The sequence below is a fragment of the Oryctolagus cuniculus genome, chromosome 16 (genome assembly GCF_964237555.1).
Source record: "Oryctolagus cuniculus chromosome 16, mOryCun1.1, whole genome shotgun sequence".
Classification (NCBI taxonomy): domain Eukaryota; kingdom Metazoa; phylum Chordata; class Mammalia; order Lagomorpha; family Leporidae; genus Oryctolagus; species Oryctolagus cuniculus.
The window spans coordinates 21353566-21371686 of NC_091447.1; the positions used below are offsets into that span (position 1 = coordinate 21353566).

General features: G+C 48.0%; 2 protein-coding genes across 5 annotated transcripts in view; one reads left to right on the forward strand and one right to left on the reverse strand.

Annotated features, from left to right (window-relative positions):
- The window catches only part of FKBP14 (FKBP prolyl isomerase 14), an 11182-nt gene extending 4868 nt beyond the window's left edge, over nt 1-6314 (reverse strand). The window contains exons 1-2 of the mRNA XM_070059693.1: nt 5942-6314; nt 2137-2371 (exon numbers count right to left, since the gene is read on the reverse strand). Of these exons, the coding sequence (XP_069915794.1) occupies nt 2137-2371; nt 5942-6138 (432 nt within the window). The 5' untranslated portion in view covers nt 6139-6314. The remainder of the gene's footprint in view (nt 1-2136; nt 2372-5941) is intronic.
- A 2624-nt stretch (nt 6315-8938) lies between these two features.
- The window catches only part of PLEKHA8 (pleckstrin homology domain containing A8), an 83237-nt gene continuing 74054 nt past the window's right edge, over nt 8939-18121 (forward strand). For 3 of the 4 annotated variants that reach the window (XM_051852868.2, XM_051852869.2, XM_017344409.3), the window contains exon 1: nt 9150-9335. In XM_051852868.2, coding sequence (XP_051708828.1) covers nt 9296-9335 — 40 coding nt within the window. In that variant the 5' untranslated portion in view covers nt 9150-9295. Of the gene's footprint in view, nt 9336-18121 lie in introns of all 4 variants that reach the window. The other variant, XM_002713663.5, reaches the window with a different exon arrangement.

The window sequence follows — 18121 nt, forward strand, 5'->3', positions numbered from 1 at the left end:
ATTTTAAAAAAGTTATGAATTGCTCCTTCTGATATAGAACATTATATTGAAGACATTTCATAAGAAAGGAGAAATTAAAATGAATTTCAAAAAGGGAGATTTTAAAAATCCATGAAAGTGAAAAGGACTTTGTTAAAATCCCAAGGACCTAGAAATTATCCTTCTGGGAAGTCTGGAACTCTTTTCTTTCAAGTTCGTTTCCTTATAACTCTGTTTGACACTCAGGTCTGGGTCAACATGCTCAGTATTTCTTAGTCATCCCCCATCCCATGCATTTCCAAGAAAGAGCATCTGCAAGTTCCAATGAGAACAACACTTACATGTATGCGGGATCTTACGCTTCTAGATCTAGACAGCACTAGGGCGTGGAGTCAGCTGGAGCCCTTCCAAAGGAAGCATGCGAGCATGCACTAAAAGACTACAAAATAAGTGGTAAGTACATGTGAGGAGGATCAGTTTCATGGCACTCAAGTTTAGATCTCTATGGGTTATGAAGCAAAATGGAGTTAATAAAGGGTGAACGAAAATAATGGACTACTACATATAGAAATGTTATAGGTGAGGTAAGAAAGACCCAAGAAAGTTAGAGATTACATTTAAGCACTTTTTAGATACTTGATTTTCCTTTCTAAAGAGGGTGATGATTAAAATAAGAATTGAAGTTGGATGGTTAATCCTATCCTATGAATGAGGTTGACATCGGGAGTCCCAGGTTAGAGGATAGAATGCTTCACACAGGCACGTTTTCTTCCTGCTAAGCAAACAGGGGCTGGGAAAGCTGAACCCCAATTTGTCAATGGTTTAGCCGAGAACTAAGGATGCTGGGAGGTGTATGTTTACGATACATCAGAGCACTACTCCGTCTGATTCTGATGAGCACTTCAAAATCTGTTTTCTGTGCTACATAAGTAACACATGCTCATTGTAGAGAATTTGGAAGATAGAACAAGATACAAATAAAATTCACAATTTCATGGTTCACTGTCAACATTCGTATTTGTTTCCTTGTGATTCATTTTCTATGTGCACATACTTTTTTGTCCCTGTAATTACTATCATACTTACCTGTTTTACCTTCTACTTTATATACTATATCACATACATTTTAGACATAATTTTTTAAAATCTTTGAAAGTACCATATTGAAAAACTGGGCTATATTTTATATAATTAACCTTATCATTATATACATGGGTTGGTTCCAATTTTTTGCTATTAAAATCAAAATGGACATCCTTCTTCACAAATCTTTTCCCAGATGCCCGCATATTCCCCTAGGCTAGACTCCAATAAAGGGATTACAGGGTAATTACATATAAACATCTTCAGTCCTCTTGACATAAGTCACCAAATAGCCTCGGTGAAACCACACAGGTTCCCACTTGAGCCAGGGGCCTGTGTCTTCCCCTGGAACTGACCAATGGCCAGTGTGCTTCCACTTTGTAAAAGAGAGAATAAAACTCATTTCATGACATGCCATTTTTTCTTAAATAAATTGCTAAAAACCTTATAAACACATTTTAAAACACTCACAGAAAGAACCCTAGTAAGAGCTTTCCTGTGGGAGACTCCATCATTACGAACCTTATACAGCCCACATCTATAACCTCATTCAAAATCTATACTCCAAACGTTCGGCTCATCAAAACACCTGTGTTGAATGAGATGTCTTTCCGCACTGTTAACACAAATTGGTGTTTCCGTTTGGGAAGAGGAAGAAGTTGTAGAGGCAAATGGCAGTGATTGGCACACAGCAGCACGAATGGACCCAACACCACCGAACCGTACTGAGGTCTTCAAAAAGTTCATGGAAAACACGTGTCATGAAAAACCCACACATGGATTCCAGAGGTGTTTGGTACCAAAATAAGTTTCTTTTCATTCCATTTTCCATAAGCTTTCTGAGGTTCCCCCATCTGCCAAAGAATGGTTCAGATAGTAAATACTGCATCACATACATTTTACCATACTTTTTAAAACAACCCTATGGGTGAACATAATTAATAGACTTCAAGGTTCCAGAACCTTATTCCATTTTTGGTCAAGTTGCCCATTTAGATATTATGGGCTTAACTGGACATTTCCATTGACAATCAAGACAGAAGCATACATTTGCTAAAGGAATGCAACCTCTACCTTATTCTGGAAGTATATCCAGATACACAGGAGGTACTGCAGCTTCTCCAGTGCTACCGTGAGAAATGCTGACGTGTTCCTACCTTTCCCTTCTTTTCCATAGCCCAGGGCAGGAGGGATGATGAGCTTTCTCTTCTCTCCGACACACATCCCCTTTAGGCCCAGGTCCCAGCCCTTGAGAGCCTCCAGGATGCCCAGAGTAAACCAAATGGGCTGCCCATTGTTATGCTTGTGACTATAACAGAAAGAACACAAGTTAGAACTCTTTGGTGACTTTTTTTTCTTTAATTGTTGTAGGGCATTTTTTCATCTCATTAAGTGGATGAGCTTACAGACTTGGACATTAATGAAAATAGCTCTTCTTTAACACACAACCAATTCAACTTTATAGTAATTTAACTCACTGCCATTATTTTTTTTTTTTTCAAAAATATTATTCATTTGAAAGGCAGAGTTACAGAGAGAGAGAGTTCTGCATTAGTTGGTTTACTCCCCAAATGGCTGCAACAGCTGCAGCTGGGCCACACTGAAGCCAGGGGCTTCATCTGGATCTCCCACAGGGGTGCAGGGGCCCAAGCAGTTGGGCCATTTCCCACTGCTTTCCCAGGTGCATCAGCAGGGAGATGGATGTGAAGTACAGCAGCTGAGACTTCAACTAGCAGCATTGCAGGCAGTGGCTCAACCTGCTACACCACAAAGCCAGCCCTTGCCCATCATTTTTGATACAAATTCTACATAGTTGACTCACCTTGAGAAAGGCAAAGAGAATAATTACAAAGACAATTAACAATTATTTGAGCATTTATTGTACTACCCTAAATTTTTTGCCTCTTTTAACTCTAACGTTGGTCCTATGCTATAAGGACCATCATTACCAACCCATTGCACAGATGAGGAAACAGAGGTTAAATGTACCAGTATTTGGCCTCAAAATTATTCCCTAACTCCAAAGTTCAAGGCCTTAACCACAAAGTTATGCTGTCCCAGGAGGCCATGAAGTTGCACAGCAAAGGGAAAACAATGGGCAACGGCTGATTTTGGGAGGGAGGATGAAGGCCAAGGATGGCTGCCAACCCATGAATCTGCATGCTGGTGGACATGAAGTCAGGAGCACAGTATCTAACATACTGCTCAAAGCGTTTCAGGACATCTGATGATGGTTCTGGTGGGCATAAAAGCCTGCTTTCCACTCCTGAATCTCCACTCAGGTCGGGCCCCGTTTTCTCCCCAGGGGTCTACATAAGGATCCTGGAGAAATGGTCCCTTATGGACTGGGGAGAAGGAATAGTTAAAGTGCCCTGGTATGGAGCAGACATTTGGTATCCCATATCAGAGCACCTGGGTTCAAGCCCCCACTCCACTTCCAATACAGTGTCCTGCCAACACACATCCCGGGAGGCAGCAGAAGATGGTTCAGGTAGCTGGGTCCCTGACACTCACATGGGAGACCTGGATTGAGTTCCCAGCTCCCGGCTTTGGCCTGGCTCAACCCTGGGTGTTGCAGACATTTAAAGAGCAAAGCAAAGGATAGGAGCTCCGTCTGTCTCTACCTCTCAAATAAAAAAATAAAAAATAAAAATGTCCTGATACATGAGCTAGAGAGGCCAACCTAAGAAACCCAACCTACTGATACTGGGGCACTTGAGGGCTGGGTCATGCCTGGCTCCAGTCAGCTCCCTTCACTGCAATCGGGGCAGTGTCCCACCAAGGTGACAACACAAAGTCCCTCCATCAGGCTTTGTGAGTACCAGGGTGAGACAATCTAGGCAAATGTCAGCTCTTCCTCTCTTCTTTCATTTCCTGCATGATCAAAGTAGCAAAAGGTTAACTGTAGCACCTTGGAGAAGGCTAGAAAATAATAAAAAAGGATATAGTAAAAAATAATGAACCACCCAGCACTGGCCACAGTTCTGGCCCGTTTCTTGTTATGACTAAGCTATTGACCACATAGACCACGGTTCCAGAAATGAACCTTTGAGGCTACTTCCCCATAATACTCAGAGATGGCAGCTCCCGACCATCACTGTGGAGGCTGAATGACAACAGGCCCCTCCTCAGGGACTAGAAAGTCAGTGGCAAACCGGTCAACAAGATCTGGCGGCTACCACCCAATCTGGCACAGATTTCCAGTTCTGAGTCCTGAAAGAAATCAAGGCTGGGTCTGTGAGAGATCAGACTAAAACTAAGAATGTAATTAAAAGATTTAAATGCCAACCATGGTATTGTTCAGTGTCCACCTTTGGTACCAGCCTTGTTGACAAGAGAGAAGGGCTGTTGAGAATTCTGTGGCAAGTTCTTTTTGGAACTTTTTTTTAAAAAAAGATTCATTTATTTATTTGAAAGAGTTACAGAGAGGCAGAGGCCGGGGTAGGGAGAGGGAGAGGGAGAGGGAGAGAAAGAAAGAGAGAGAGAGAGATGTCTTCCATCTGCTGGTTCACTCTCCACATGGCTGCAACAGCCAGAGCTGTGTCAATCTGAAGCCAGGATCCAGGAGCTTCTTCCAGGTCTCCCATGTGGGTGCAGGGGCCCAAGGACTTGGACCATCTTCGACTGCTACCCCAGGCCATAGCAGAGAGCTGGATCAGAAGTGGAGTAGCCGGGACTAGAACCGGTGCCCACATGGGATGCCAGCACTGCAGGTGGCGGCTTTACCCGCTATGCCACAGTGCAGGCTCCCTCTTTGGAACTTTTCACCAAGACTAATGGTTTAAAGAAGAGTGCTATTCACTCTCCCCAGATCCCACGACAGGCAGGCCCTGCACGCCCAGGAAAGGCAGTTTATCTGAAAACAAGGTCTAGAGGGGGCCATGAAGCTGCACTGTCTCAGTCCACACCGTCCCTGGTACCTGCAATACCCTCTACCCCACCCTCTCTTCTCCCCTCGGGAATCTGTACTGGTATCGCAGGGCCCAGCTCATACACAGCCTCTGGGAAGTCTCCTCCTTCCCAGCTCCCAGAGCAGTACTAATGGCAGCCTCTGTTATGCCTTGCTAGCACTTGGCATTCTCTGTGCTCTGTCTCACTGTGCTATTGACTTTCCTCGCTCCTCCCGGTACTGCTCCTGTTCAGTGAGAGTTTGGTAGATGGACAGAACCATGAATGGATGAAGATGATCACAAGCCAAGCTTTAAGAATCTTCCTGACACCCACACAGGGCCCAACATAAAGGACAAGCTCACAAAAAACTTTTGAAATAGGATGAGTGGAACCGCAGGCTGAGTGGAAGTCATTATGCTTGCAATCCTCCTCCACGCTCCGATTTCTGTGTTTGGAGCACAGCAGTGGTGGTGGGAGCACCTGGAAGTCCTTCATGAACACTTCCATGACCACACCCACCGCCACTGACTTTCTAGAAAGAGTACTGAAATCATGGTCCTGGCCTGGCCCAAAAATCTCAGCCATCAGAACAAAGTAGGTCAACACAGCACCCTGAGTGTAGAGAAATAAATGAAGGTGCATTGTGCTGTGCAAGTTTTTAGTAAATATCACCTACACCAGTTTAAAAATGGAACCGAGTCCTTCTCACTAAGGAGTGGAGTTTGAGATATGAGAATTCTTTAAAGCTTGTTGTACTTATTGCCTAATTAATATACCTAGTTATTTCTGCAACATTTCAAAGACTCCAGGTCTGAACTGCATAATTAAAAAAAATGAGCAGCGCTCTGCAGACCACAAGTCGCTTTCCCCGGAGAAGGCAGTCAGCTAGCTCAGTTTTGTAAGAGCGAGCTAAAGTCAGGCAACATGCTAACTTCCCGGCTGCAAAGCTGGCACAGGTGGGTGCGTTCCGTGTCGTTTTACTACTCACGTGGAGTGAAACAAGGAGCCGTCCTTCTCCAAGTAGCCTTCGTAGTGCAGCAACATCAAGTCCCCTCCTTTGGTCTTGCGATGGCAGATGAACGGCTTCTGCAGGACTTCGATTTTCACTTCTGGCTCGGGGATCAGAGCCCCGCTCAGGGCCGTGGCTAACAACGTCAAGACCGCGTTCCACAAGACAAACCTCATGTCGCTGGCGCAGAGGTGCCCGGCGGAGTCGAGACCGCGGCCGGAGCTCACAGGGTGTTGAGAAGGGCGTCCAAGGCTCGGGCACAAGGGCCTCTCCCGCTGCTTGGAAGACGTGGCACTTTCACTGCCGACAACTTTCCCACGCACTGCGCGCTCGCCTCCAAGGGGTTAAATCCAAACCCGGGCCCGACTGGCTCTTAGACGCTGCCTCCCGAGGAGGCCGGCCTCCCATTGGCTACAGGGCTGTCCATCAAATGCCTCTCCAGCCAGTGACACGGCCACGGGATTAAGCTGAGCGGCCAGCGGGAGGCGAGCCATCCCGGGTGGTCCTAGAGCCGGATGGATTAGAGCAGGCGGCCGGCCAGGATTTGGGGGAGCAAGGTGGGGCGCGGAGCCGCCAGGAAACTCCCGGGGCGGACCTCCCTTTTGTAAAGAACCTTGGCTGAGGGAGGCAGGGAGAGTAGGGGCCCCGTGAAAGTGTGCAGGCTTCCGGAAAGCCTCGTTTACACTCGCCGCTGGAGAGCTGCCGCCGGGTTAACCTGCGGTGTAGATTTAGGTAAGGGTGAGGGGCTCGCAAAGCGGTAAGGCGTGATCTTGTTCTCCATTTAAAAGACACTCCGCTTCCTATTGGGGTCTTTTGGCCCCAGAGCGTGTGAGTTCCCCCTTCACACCAGCTCTGGTTCCTTCCACAACACCTTACTCAATGCAAACAACAGATGCGCCCGTGCAGACCCCCGCTTCAGAGCTGGTAGCCACAGGCACATGGCCACATCTCCGTTTAAATCTCGTTTTTAAAGTCAGTCCTTGGCCATTGTAATAAGTATGGAGCAAAGTGGAAAGCACTGAAGACTTCCAGATAAAATGCAGGAGCGGAATTGAATTTGAATTTTAGATAAATAGTAAATGCTTCGTGTTTTTATCTACTAAGTCTGGTATCTTTACAATGAAGTGGAGAAAGGGGTTGTCTATAATGCCACCATCCACACAGAATCCTCTTAATGTCTGCATGTCAATTTCCCTAACATCAAAAGCAATTGGGTCCCATTGTGCACTGTCCATGGAAATAAGTGAGAGCTGTGAAAAGGCTAATGTGAGACTGTCAGGACAGAAGATGAGTGACCTCATAGGTCAGGGGGTCACAAGCCCCGCAAGTTCCAAAAAGTGTTCTGAAGTGGTCAGATTCCAGTGGGGAAGACGTGTGTGCACAGTGAGCATACACATAGCCTAGGCCCAAGAGAGGCCACAGTCGGGAGGGAGCTGCCCACATTTTGTTACTAATTGAAGGTTAGAATATGACAGGCTAAAAGCATTTTCAGAGTCAGGGAGGGGGTATTGTCTCAAAAAAAAAAAAAAAGGCTACTGATGAATGGTAAGGGGGCTTTGCTGGAAATGTAATGTATGGGCAAAGAATGAAGGATTGCTCCAGGTTGCTCCGGATGGTGAAGACCAAGGCACATTCACCTGGTGGGTAAGGCTGCTAGCTCTGCCTTAAATTTTACGTTCATGTTTGCTTCCATTTGAAAGGCAGAGACAGAGAAAGAAATTTCTTCTATGCACTGGTTTATTCCCCAAATGCCTGCAACAGCCAGGGCTGGGCCAGGCAGAAGCAGGGAGCCAGAGGCTGGAATTCAACTCCATCTCCCACCTGGGTGGCAGGGACCCACGTGCGTGAGCCATCAGCAGTGCATGTTAGCAGAAAGCTGGACTGGGAGTGGAGGCAAGACTTGAACCACGCACCCTGATATGGGATGCAGGTGTCACAGGCCGCACTGTCCCATGGCCAAGTAGGGTGCGACTCAGAGACGTACAAGTGTTTCTCTGGAATGGCCTTGCAGGCTTTTCAGGGGTAATGCATTCTCAACAGTTCTCCACCTTCTCTCTCCACTTAATCGACAATTAACATATTTCCTGGCCAAACAGCCTTAGTACAGAGGCCAGTGCTGTGGTGTAGCAGGTGAAGCCACTGCCTGCCTGGTCCTCATCCCAGTCACAGCGCCAGTTGGAGTCCCTGCTGCTCCACTTCCTCCTGCTCCCTGACAATGCACCTGGATGGCCCAAGTGCTTGGGCCCCTGCCACCCACCTGGGAGACCCGGATGAAGTTCTAGGCTCCTGGCTTTCTCGTAGCTATGCAGGGAGTGAACCACTGGATGGAAGATATCTCCTCCCTTTCTCTCTCTCTCTCTGCCTTTCCAGTAATTACCACAAAAAGTCAAATCCTTAGCACGGTGCATTCCCACATTTTAAGCTGCGTTGAAATCCCCTGAGTATCTTGTTAAAATGCAAATATTGACTCTGGAGGTCTGTGTTCAGGGCGAAATTCTGCGTTTCTAACAAGCTCCCAGGAGATGTCAATTCTGCCTGTCCAGGGGATGGCCGGTCAGTAGCGAGGTTTGGAGCTGGCCAACACCTATCTACACGGGCCTCGCGGTATTCCATCCCGCTTAGGGGGCGCCCCGGACTGTGGGATCCATCAGCCTGGAAATTAAGCATGGGATCCTTGAGGCCAACACCAAGGCGCCACCCCAAAGCAGTACCTGGGTCCCCAACCTCGGGAGGTAGGACCTCCCCACCCATGGCATCATTTACAGCAGAGATGAGTCCCGCGGCCTCCCATCCTTTCTCACCCATCGCCTCCTCCCGAGCCCGCATTCCGAGATTAAACCTCCCGGCTGGCAGCTCAGGCTACGTCAGCCCGGACGCCGCCGGGAAAGCCTGGGGTGGATTTTGGGAAGGCGTGCGCGAGCGGCGCACTGGGCATGCGCGAGCGCGCTCCCGGCCCGGCGGCTCTAGGGCTCAGGTAGCGCGCCGTGGCGCCGCCCGCGACCGGTCGCTTCACTCGCCTCGCTCAGCAGGCTTCGGCCGCCGCTCGGGCCCAGCCCTGCGCCTGGCCTGCCTGCCGAGCGAGTGCCCGGCCCCGCCGCGCGGGCCCACCGACTGGCCGCCGCCTCTCGTGCCCAGGCCGCCGCGGTGACCCCGCCCCCGGGCCGAGGATGTGAGGCGGCCCGGGCGTCCCCGCACCGGGCCCGGGCGCCGGCAGTGGGCGTGTGGGCCGCGCCAGGCGATGGCCCTGCTGCCGCCGCTGGTCGCCTCCCGGGCCCTGGGGCAGTGAGGGCGCCGGCGGGCGTGGGCGCGAGGCCCCGGCGCGGCGCGGGCGCCATGGAGGGGGTGCTGTACAAGTGGACCAACTATCTGAGCGGTGAGTGGCCCTTTGTCCCGGCCGGCCCTCGCCGGGGTGGTCGGGGTCGCGGTCCCTCCTGCGTCCGCGGGCGGTGGCCCGGAGCAGGGGCAGATCCCAGAGTGGTTTTCTCCCAGGGACCGTGTCCCTCGCCTGCCATTCGGCGCTGGGTGAGAGCAGTCGCTGCCCTTTCTCTTGGCGGGCGGTTACGAGAGACTGAGATTTGGGGTGACTTGAAAGACACGATGCCCTCGGTGTCTGCTCTGGGGTCCCCTGGGAACTCGGAGACCGGCCCGGCCGGGCCCGGCCCGCAGCTGGGTTGGACGCCCGCGAATGAATGCCGGTGGCAACCTGGAATCCCGGAGGGGAAGAGGTCCCTGTCGGCGTGCGCGGCGCCAGCACTCCCTCTGTCACCTGCAGAGACATCTGCGGGCCGACCTGGCTGTCAGAGTTGCAGCCCAGCAGTTCCGCAAGCTCCCACACAGGCACGAGGTTTTCCTTTGTGTTTCTGTAGACTTAGAAATGACCGTAAAGTGAGTGCAAACATTGAGAGCTCATTCCTTGACCTGCCGTGGAGAATGGCTTAAAAAATGGTACCCCGCTGCCCTTCCACTTCAGGGAGCACCTTCTTCCCATCTTGAGATCATTCAGAACCAACAGTATTTTCTTTGGGGCAATCAGTATCTAATCAAAGCTTGCAACATGCAAGAAAACGCTGGGAAGTTTTTTGGAATTAATTTTTTTTTTTTTTTGGTCATGGGAAATAGAAGCATTTAAATGAGTAATGACAGTGGGTTGTCCCATCCTTTCTTTCATGGGACAGTCTTTCCCAAGGTTGTGGGGTGGGGATGCTTTGAGTGTTTGAAAGATGGTTTTATCTGGAAGGGTCAGTTTGTGTAGTGACTTTGAGGATGTCACACAGCCTGGCCCCCAGCGCACCTGTTGGGCTCCCGAGTCTCTCCCCCCTCAGCAGGGTGTGGTTGGCTCTGAGTTCTGAGTGCTGGGAGGGGGGTTACTTTGGAAGGCCTGGCCTTTGTTTCGGTGAAATCAGCAATTAGCTTGGACTGATAACTGGAAGCTGGGCCTCCTGTGGTCAGTGCCTGAGGCTGTTCGCACTGCCCAGCTAAAGCAGGAGGCTTGGCCAGGAGGTCTCTGAGCCCTGAGGTGTGGGTCTTACATTCCTAATGAAAAGTTAGTTGCTGGTTCACCTCTTTCCATTGCACACGTCTTCTTTTTCTTTCTAGTGTGTGTGTGTTTCTTCAGTGTTCAACACCCCCACCCCACCTCCACCCCCATGTCTCTCTTCTTTTTATCACCCACTTCTCTTTTCCTTCTCCTTTCCATACGGAGCGTTTTGTGCCTGTTTCCTGGTAATTTAGTGAAATATCTTTTTCTCCTCTGACTCTGTTTGTGTATCCTTCCATAGAGCAAATTAGAAGGAGCTTTGGGAATCTGTCATGTGATGCCTGTTCCACCTGTTCTAGTAGAAAGGATTCCCTTTATTTCCTCACCAAGTGAGAGAAGTTAGTGCTGAGTGGTGCCAGGGTGAAGCCCTGAAGAAGAGGGGTGCTGGAGCCATCAACAGAGGCAGCTGTCCATCACCCCTCAGGGTGCTTTTCTGGGTGCACTGAGAATTATGGTCCAGCGCGTCCTCTTTCATGGGGGGATGTCCGCCTTTGGAAGGAGCAGCGATAACCTAGGAGGATCCCATGCATTCTTCTTTCCTCCTGTCTCCTGTTTGAGTCAGCCTCCTAAAAAGAGCAGTTGTGAGGTTAATGACAAGCTTTGGTGGAGACATCACTACTTTTCCTTTTTCTGAAGCTTGTTTTAAGAAGTAACTTTGTGTGTGTGGTTTTCCACATAATAATTTTAACATACACATCCCAATCCAAGTTTTTGTGCATTCTGAATTTTTCTCCAAAAGGCATGTAGAACCCATGCCTCTGTGTAGTTTGCGGATTTCTGACAGCTTGACGTGGAATGCCTTGTGCCAAATTTGAGTGAAGAAGTTAGGAAGTGAATTTATTAGTTGACCCTTTAACTCCTTCCAGGGTGTTGCTAGTTTTGTTCACCACCTAGTATGTCCTGGGCACTGGGCCAGGCGCAGGAAAGCGACTTTCAACGGGACGGACAGCACCTGCCTTCCCCGAGCCTACAGTGCGCCGTGGAAGGAAGTTATTTATTGATCAGTGGCTGGAAGCATGTTCCAAATGTGTGTGACTGGGGGGGCAGGGAGGCTGGTCTGGATGTCAGGCAAGGCTGTTTTGAGGAAGCATTTAGCAGAGCCTGAAGGCTAAATAGATGAGGCAGGTGGGGAGGCAGATGGGCAGTTGGAAGCTATAAGGAAGAACTTCTCAGGCACAGTGCCAATGTGGAGGCCCAAGGCAGAGCAGAGACCCGTGAGTTTGAGGAAAGGAGAACGGACCTGTCTGACTAGAGAGCTGAGAAGGGGAGGCTGCAGCAAAGACGCAGGCGCGGCTGGGAGGCCTGGTGGGCAGGGCTGATGGGCTAGTTTACAGCTGTGCTACTGTGTGTGTGTGTGTGTGTGAGAGAGAGAGAGAGAGGGAGTGTGTGTGTGTGGAAGAGTGTGTGGAAGCGAAAGAGGAGAGAAATGATGAGATTTAAAAAAAATTTTTTTTTTTTTTTGAACAGGCAGAGTGGACAGTGAGAGAGAGAGAGAGAGAGAGAGAGACAGAGAGAAAGGTCTTCCTTTGCCGTTGATTCACTCCCCCCAGTGGCCGCCATGGCCGGCGCACCGCGCTGATCTGATGGCAGGAGCCAGGTGCTTCTCCTGGTCTCCCATGGGGTGCAGGGCCCAAGCACTTGGGCCATCCTCCACTGCCTTCCCGGGCCACAGCAGAGAGCTGGCCTGGAAGAGGGGCAACCAGGACCGAATCCGGCGCCCCAACCGGGACTAGAACCTGATGTGCCGGCCCTGTTAGGTGGAGGATTAGCCTAGTGAGCCGCGGCACCGGCGAAATGATGAGATTTAAACAAGCCTACTCTGGTTGCAGTGTAGACAAGTTTTCTTCTTACATGTTTGTATCTCTCTTGCTGCATTCATTGTATTTTGCCAAATATTCTGGTTATTCTGTGAGCTTCTCTTGCCTCTTGAATTAAATATGTGGCAATCAGTTACTGAAAGTTGGAAATGTCACGAAGCCCTGAGAATAGTATCTAAATTGCTTGCCAGAGCCTACCTGTAGAATGCAAAAGGTGAAAGGAAGGAACGTTTCTTTTCCCTCCAGTGCTAGGCAGAAAATATCATGTAAAACATGAAAGAAAAAGAACAAAACTTCTGTGTGTTTTCCCTGAACAACCCTGAACCTCCTTTTAGGGGCAGGATTGGCCATTCTGGGATTTACTGTCAAAACATCTCTTTAGGTATTGGAAGGTTACATTTAGGATACAAGGGGCACAGATTAAACATTTTACAAACACCCATGTTGTGTGACACATACTAGACACTGTGTGTTTGTCATGTGTATCTTTTATTACCTGAGATTTAGTCAAGGAACATTACAGTGCAGGTCACATGTACATGCCTAGAACACTGGTTCAGGAGTCAGAGACCTGAAGTCTGATAACCATTCCGAGATCACCTCCATAGAAATAGTAGGATTTGCCGGTTGATAATTTTAAGAACACTTTAAAAGTAAGACTTACTAGTGCTTATATATTGTGCCAGGCACCATTCTACACATTTTACATGGATTAACTCATTTAATCTTTTTTCTTAATTTCTAAAGATTTATTTATTGATTTGAAAGGCAGAGAGAGAGAGAGAGAGAGAGATCTTCCATCCCCTGGTTCACTCCCCAAATGGCCACAACAGCCAGGGTTGGGCCATGCCGAAGCAAGGAGGATCAACCAGGTTTCCCACATGGGTGGCAGGGTCCCAAGCACTTGGTCCATCTTCTGCTGCTTTCCCAGGCACATTAATAGAGAGCTGGATTAGAAATGGAGTCGGGGCTGGCACTGTGGTGTAGAAGATTAAGATTCTATCTGTAGTGCTAACATCCCATATGGACTCTGGTTCAAGTCCTGGCTGTTCCAATTCTGACCCAACTCCCTGCTGATTTGCCTGGGAAAAGAAGCTAAACTGACCCAAGTGCTTGAGCCCCTGCACTCATGTGGGAGACCTGGAAGAAGCTCCTGGCTCCTGGCTTTGGCCTGGCCCAACCGTGGCCATTGCAGCCATTTGGGGAGTGAACCAGTAGGTAGAAGATCTCTCTCTTTCAAGTAAATAAATAAATCTTAACAAAAGAAAAAGAAAAAGAAAAAGAAAAAAAGAATCCATTTAAAAAACAAGTGGAGCAGCTGGGACTTGAATCAGTGCTCCTATGGGATGCTGGTATTGCAGGCAACTGCTTAACCCATTGTACCACAACGCTGGCCCCTCATGGAATCTTTGCTGCAGTTTTCAGAACCATTTGCCTTTATTATCTCCATTTTCCACATGAAAACATTGAGAAACAGAAAAAGTGGAGTGGGACCGAGGTCACACAGATAATAAGTGGCTCCAGAGCTAGTGCTCCTTACATAATAGTTTGAAAGAGCCTCCCTGCTTGATCATTATATTATTCTAGCTGATTCATATCAGACCTGTATTTAAAGTATGTCTGACCCAGAATTGCAGACTCTGGGAGTGGGAAGGGAGAGGAGTTCAGGAGTAAGGAAGCCTTTGCATGCCCAGGATTGTGCCTGTTTTTGCCACAAGGGAATTTTTGGAGCTGTGCTTTCCATTTGGCAGTTTTGGGTCCATTTCTGCCCAGTCAGCAGACAGGAGGGCTGCTGCTATGAACTCCAAGCCAGATACTGGGTTCTGGGATCTCCAAGTCAGGACACAAGCACATTGCAGCACTGCATTCCAAAAATAACACAAGGTCGCTCATGCTGACCAGATGGTTGTCACTGAGAAGACGTGATACCTTTGCTTCTTCTCAGATGGAGGAAGGTGACTCTTGCCCTTGTGTGTTTGTGCTGTATGACCAGTGCTAGAAAGACATCTGGAATGTGAGTGATCCAGAGCAAGATCCATGCTCATACAAGCATTGGTCAACCTTTGTTGTTGTTGTTTTAACATCTTCGTTGAGATAATACTTCATGTACTATAAAACTTGTCCACTTAACTGTACAAGTCACTGGTTTTAGTATATATACAGAGTATAACCATTACACAGTCCATTTTGGATCATTTTCATTATCCCAAAAAGAAACTTTGTGCCAATTAATAGTCACTCCTTAACCTGCCCCTCACTGTTGGCAGGCACTAATATGTATAGATTTTCCTGCTCTAGAAATTTCACATAAATGGAGTCAAACAGTATGCAGTCTTTTATGATTGGCTTCTTTCCCTTAGTATAGAGGGGGATTTTTTGGTTCACCTATGTTTTAGAATGTATGTTGTAGTACTCCATTTTTTTATGGCCAAATAGTATCCCATTGCATTTAAAGAGCAAATTTTGTTTAGCCTTTCTTTTTTTTTTTAATTAATTAATTTATTTGAAAGGCAGAGTTAAAGAGAGGCAGAGGCAGAGAGAGAGAGAAAGGTCTTCCATCCACTGGTTAACTCCCCAAATCATCACAATGGCCAGAGCTGGGCCGATCTGAAGCCAGGAGCTTCTTCTGAGTCTCTCACATGGGTACAGGGGCCCAAGCACTTGGGCGTTCTTCTACTGCTTTCCCAGGCCACAGCAGTGATCGGAAATAGACCAAACAGGATTTGAACCAGTGCCTATATGGGATGCCAGCACTGCAGGAGCCAAGAGCCAGAACTCCAGCCTCCAGCCTAGTCTCCAATGTGGGTGGCAGGGGTCCATGTACTTGGGTCATCTTCTGTTGCTTTCCCAGGCTCATTAGTAGGGAGGTGGATGGGAAGTGGGGCAGCCAGGACTGGAAACTGTGTTCTTGCCGGTACCACAGGCTGTGGTTCAACCTGCTATGCCACAAAGCCAGCCCCTGGTGTCATATCTTAAAGAGTCCTTTGCCTAGCTTGAGGTCGTAAAGATTTATTCTTACTTTTCCTTGAAAAAAAAAAAAAAAACTCATAGTTTTAACTCTTACATTTAGGTTTCTGATGCATTTTGAATTAATATTTGTATATGATATTTGGTAGAGGTACAGCCTCATTCTTTTGTATATGGATCTACAATGATTAATTCTTTGTCCCCTGAATTCCAGATTTTAATGGCAGCCACAGTCTGTTCAATTTGAATGCTTCCATGTAAAATATTGGAGTTAGAAAGCCGGAGTTCAAACCCCACTCCACTACATTCTGCTGATGCCTTGAACAAGTTAATCTCCCTGAGCCCCAGTTTTACAATGACAGCAATAATAGGCATACCAAGGTTTGTTTGGAAGATGAAATGGATAATGTATATGAGCTGCCAGTACATAGTTCCCCAAAGAGTAGGTTAATTGGTTGGCCGTTTTGACTAATAATGCCTGGAAAATTCTGCTTTCTGTGTGCAAATTGTGGCTCTTTGTGGCTTCTGAGAATGTGTATTGTGAATCCCTTAAATCCTCCATTTGGAAGTTAGATATAAATTATAAGGGGAAAGACCCAAATAAACCATCAGAATTTTGGATTTCACTCATAGTCTTTTTAATTTTTTAAGATTTCATTTATTTATTGGAAAGGCAGTTACAGACAGAGAGAGGGAGAGACAGAAAAGTCGTCCATCTGCTGGTTCACTCCCCAAATGGCCACAGTGGCCGGAGCTGGGCCGTTCTGAAGCCAGGAGCCAGGAGCCAGGAGCCAGGAGCTTCCTCCAGATCTCCACTTGGGTGCAGGGGCCCAAGCTTTTAGGCCATCTTCCACTGCCTTCCCAGGCCATAGCAGAGAGAAGGATTGAAGAGGAGCAGCTGGGACACGGACTGGCGGCCATATGGGATGCTGGCGCCTAAGGCAGAGGCTTAGCCTAATATGCCACAGCACCAACCCCTCCATAATCTTGATAGTCATATGACCTACTTTCAGATGAGTGATAATTACAGATCATATAATTCTATATCGCTGGTCTGTGCTTTTGCTTCCAGCAAAAATTAACAGTTTGTTAAGGAACTTAGATGTCATGCCATTGGCACCCCATCAGAAGTGGCAGCAGTCTTCCCACGGGTTCTGATGTGTGATGTGGTTGAGATGTTGGGAGTGATCATGGAATCTTTCATGTCACTGAAATGGTCTGTGAACTGAAGAAGCCTGGGGACCATTGTGTTCAGACTATACATTCAGTGTCATCCTTACCACTTCCTGTTTCTATTACTCTCATCTTGCGCAGAGTGAGCACTGAAATAGATTTGAGACAGTAAAACAGGCTACAGCACAGTTGCACAAAAGACACATGAACGTGACGAGAAAGGGCGTGTCCAAAATACATAATGTTCAGGCCTGTTCTCTCTGGATCTGTTTTCTAGTTGGCTGTGGAGTGTGACAATACCATGGGAGAGATGGAAAAATGGGTAATTTTTACAGAGTACTCATGAGAGAGACGGCTGACCTTTCTTAATATTCTGATCCCAGGGCCGGCGCCGCGGCTCACTAGGCTAATCCTCCGCCTATCGGCGCCGGCACACCGGGTTCTAGTCCCGGTCAGGGCACCGGATTCTGTCCCGGTTGCCCCTCTTCCAGGCCAGCTCTCTGCTGTGGCCCGGGAGTGCAGTGGAGGATGGCCCAGGTGCTTGGGCCCTGCACCCCATGGGAAACCAGGAAAAGCACCTGGCTCCTGGCTCCTGCCATCGGATCAGTGCGGTGCACCGGCCGCAGCGCGCCGGCCGCGGCGGCCATTAGAGAGTGAACCAACGGCAAAGGAAGACCTTTCTCTCTGTCTCTCTCTCTCTCTCACTGTCCACTCTGCCTGTAAAAAAAAAAAAAAAAAATTCTGATCCCATTAAAGGAAGCAAAGTATCTTTGAGAGTTCACTCCATTTCCTTCACATAGAATTGTTCCTATGTAGTCCAAGATAAGTATGGCTCTGTCTTCATTTTTATTATTTTTTAAAAAGATTTATTTATTTATTTATTTGAAAGGCAGAGTTACAGAGTGATAGGGAGAGACAGACAGAAAGAACTTCCATCCTCTGGTTCCCTCTCCAGTTGGCTGCAACAGCCAGGGCTGGGCCAGGCCAAAGCTGGGATCCACGAGCTTCTGGGTCTCCCACATAGGCCCAAACACTGGTTCATCTTCCACTGCTTCTCCCAAGCCATTAGTAGGAAGCTGGCTCAGAAGTGGAGCAGCTGGGACTTGAACTGGTGGCCATATGGGAATGCCAGTATTGCAGGCTACAGCTTTACCTGCTGTGCCACAACACCATGCCCTCTGTCTTGGTTTTTAAAGACCAGGGGAATGGTTTCAATAATCTACTTTCAGCACTGTAGCCCTTATTCATTCAATCACCTGTTCATTTGTTCATGAAACACTTAGAAGCACTAACTTGTTATCAGACACTATATGAGTATTAGAGATTCCATTTTGAGTGAGACAGGATTTTTATTCTCAAGGAGATTGTATTCTAGTGGTAATCCTTCTCAACCATGAAAATGCCCTTCTGCTAGAAGTGACCCTCAGCATTTTTGCATGGTTGCCCTGAGGCTGTGACTTGACAGAGCTAGAGGGACTGTTTGCATCTAGCTGGTCTTTAAGGGTAGTGTGTGTTACCTTTTCTTCTTCTAGGTCTTCACTAGGATTTTAAAAGCAAATTGGGCACCACTGACAGGCTGGAATGTAAAGTCTTTGGTCACCCAGGCTGATATACAGATGTCGTGTTGCTTTTCTTCCTCTATTACTGGCCAGTATATGTGATTCT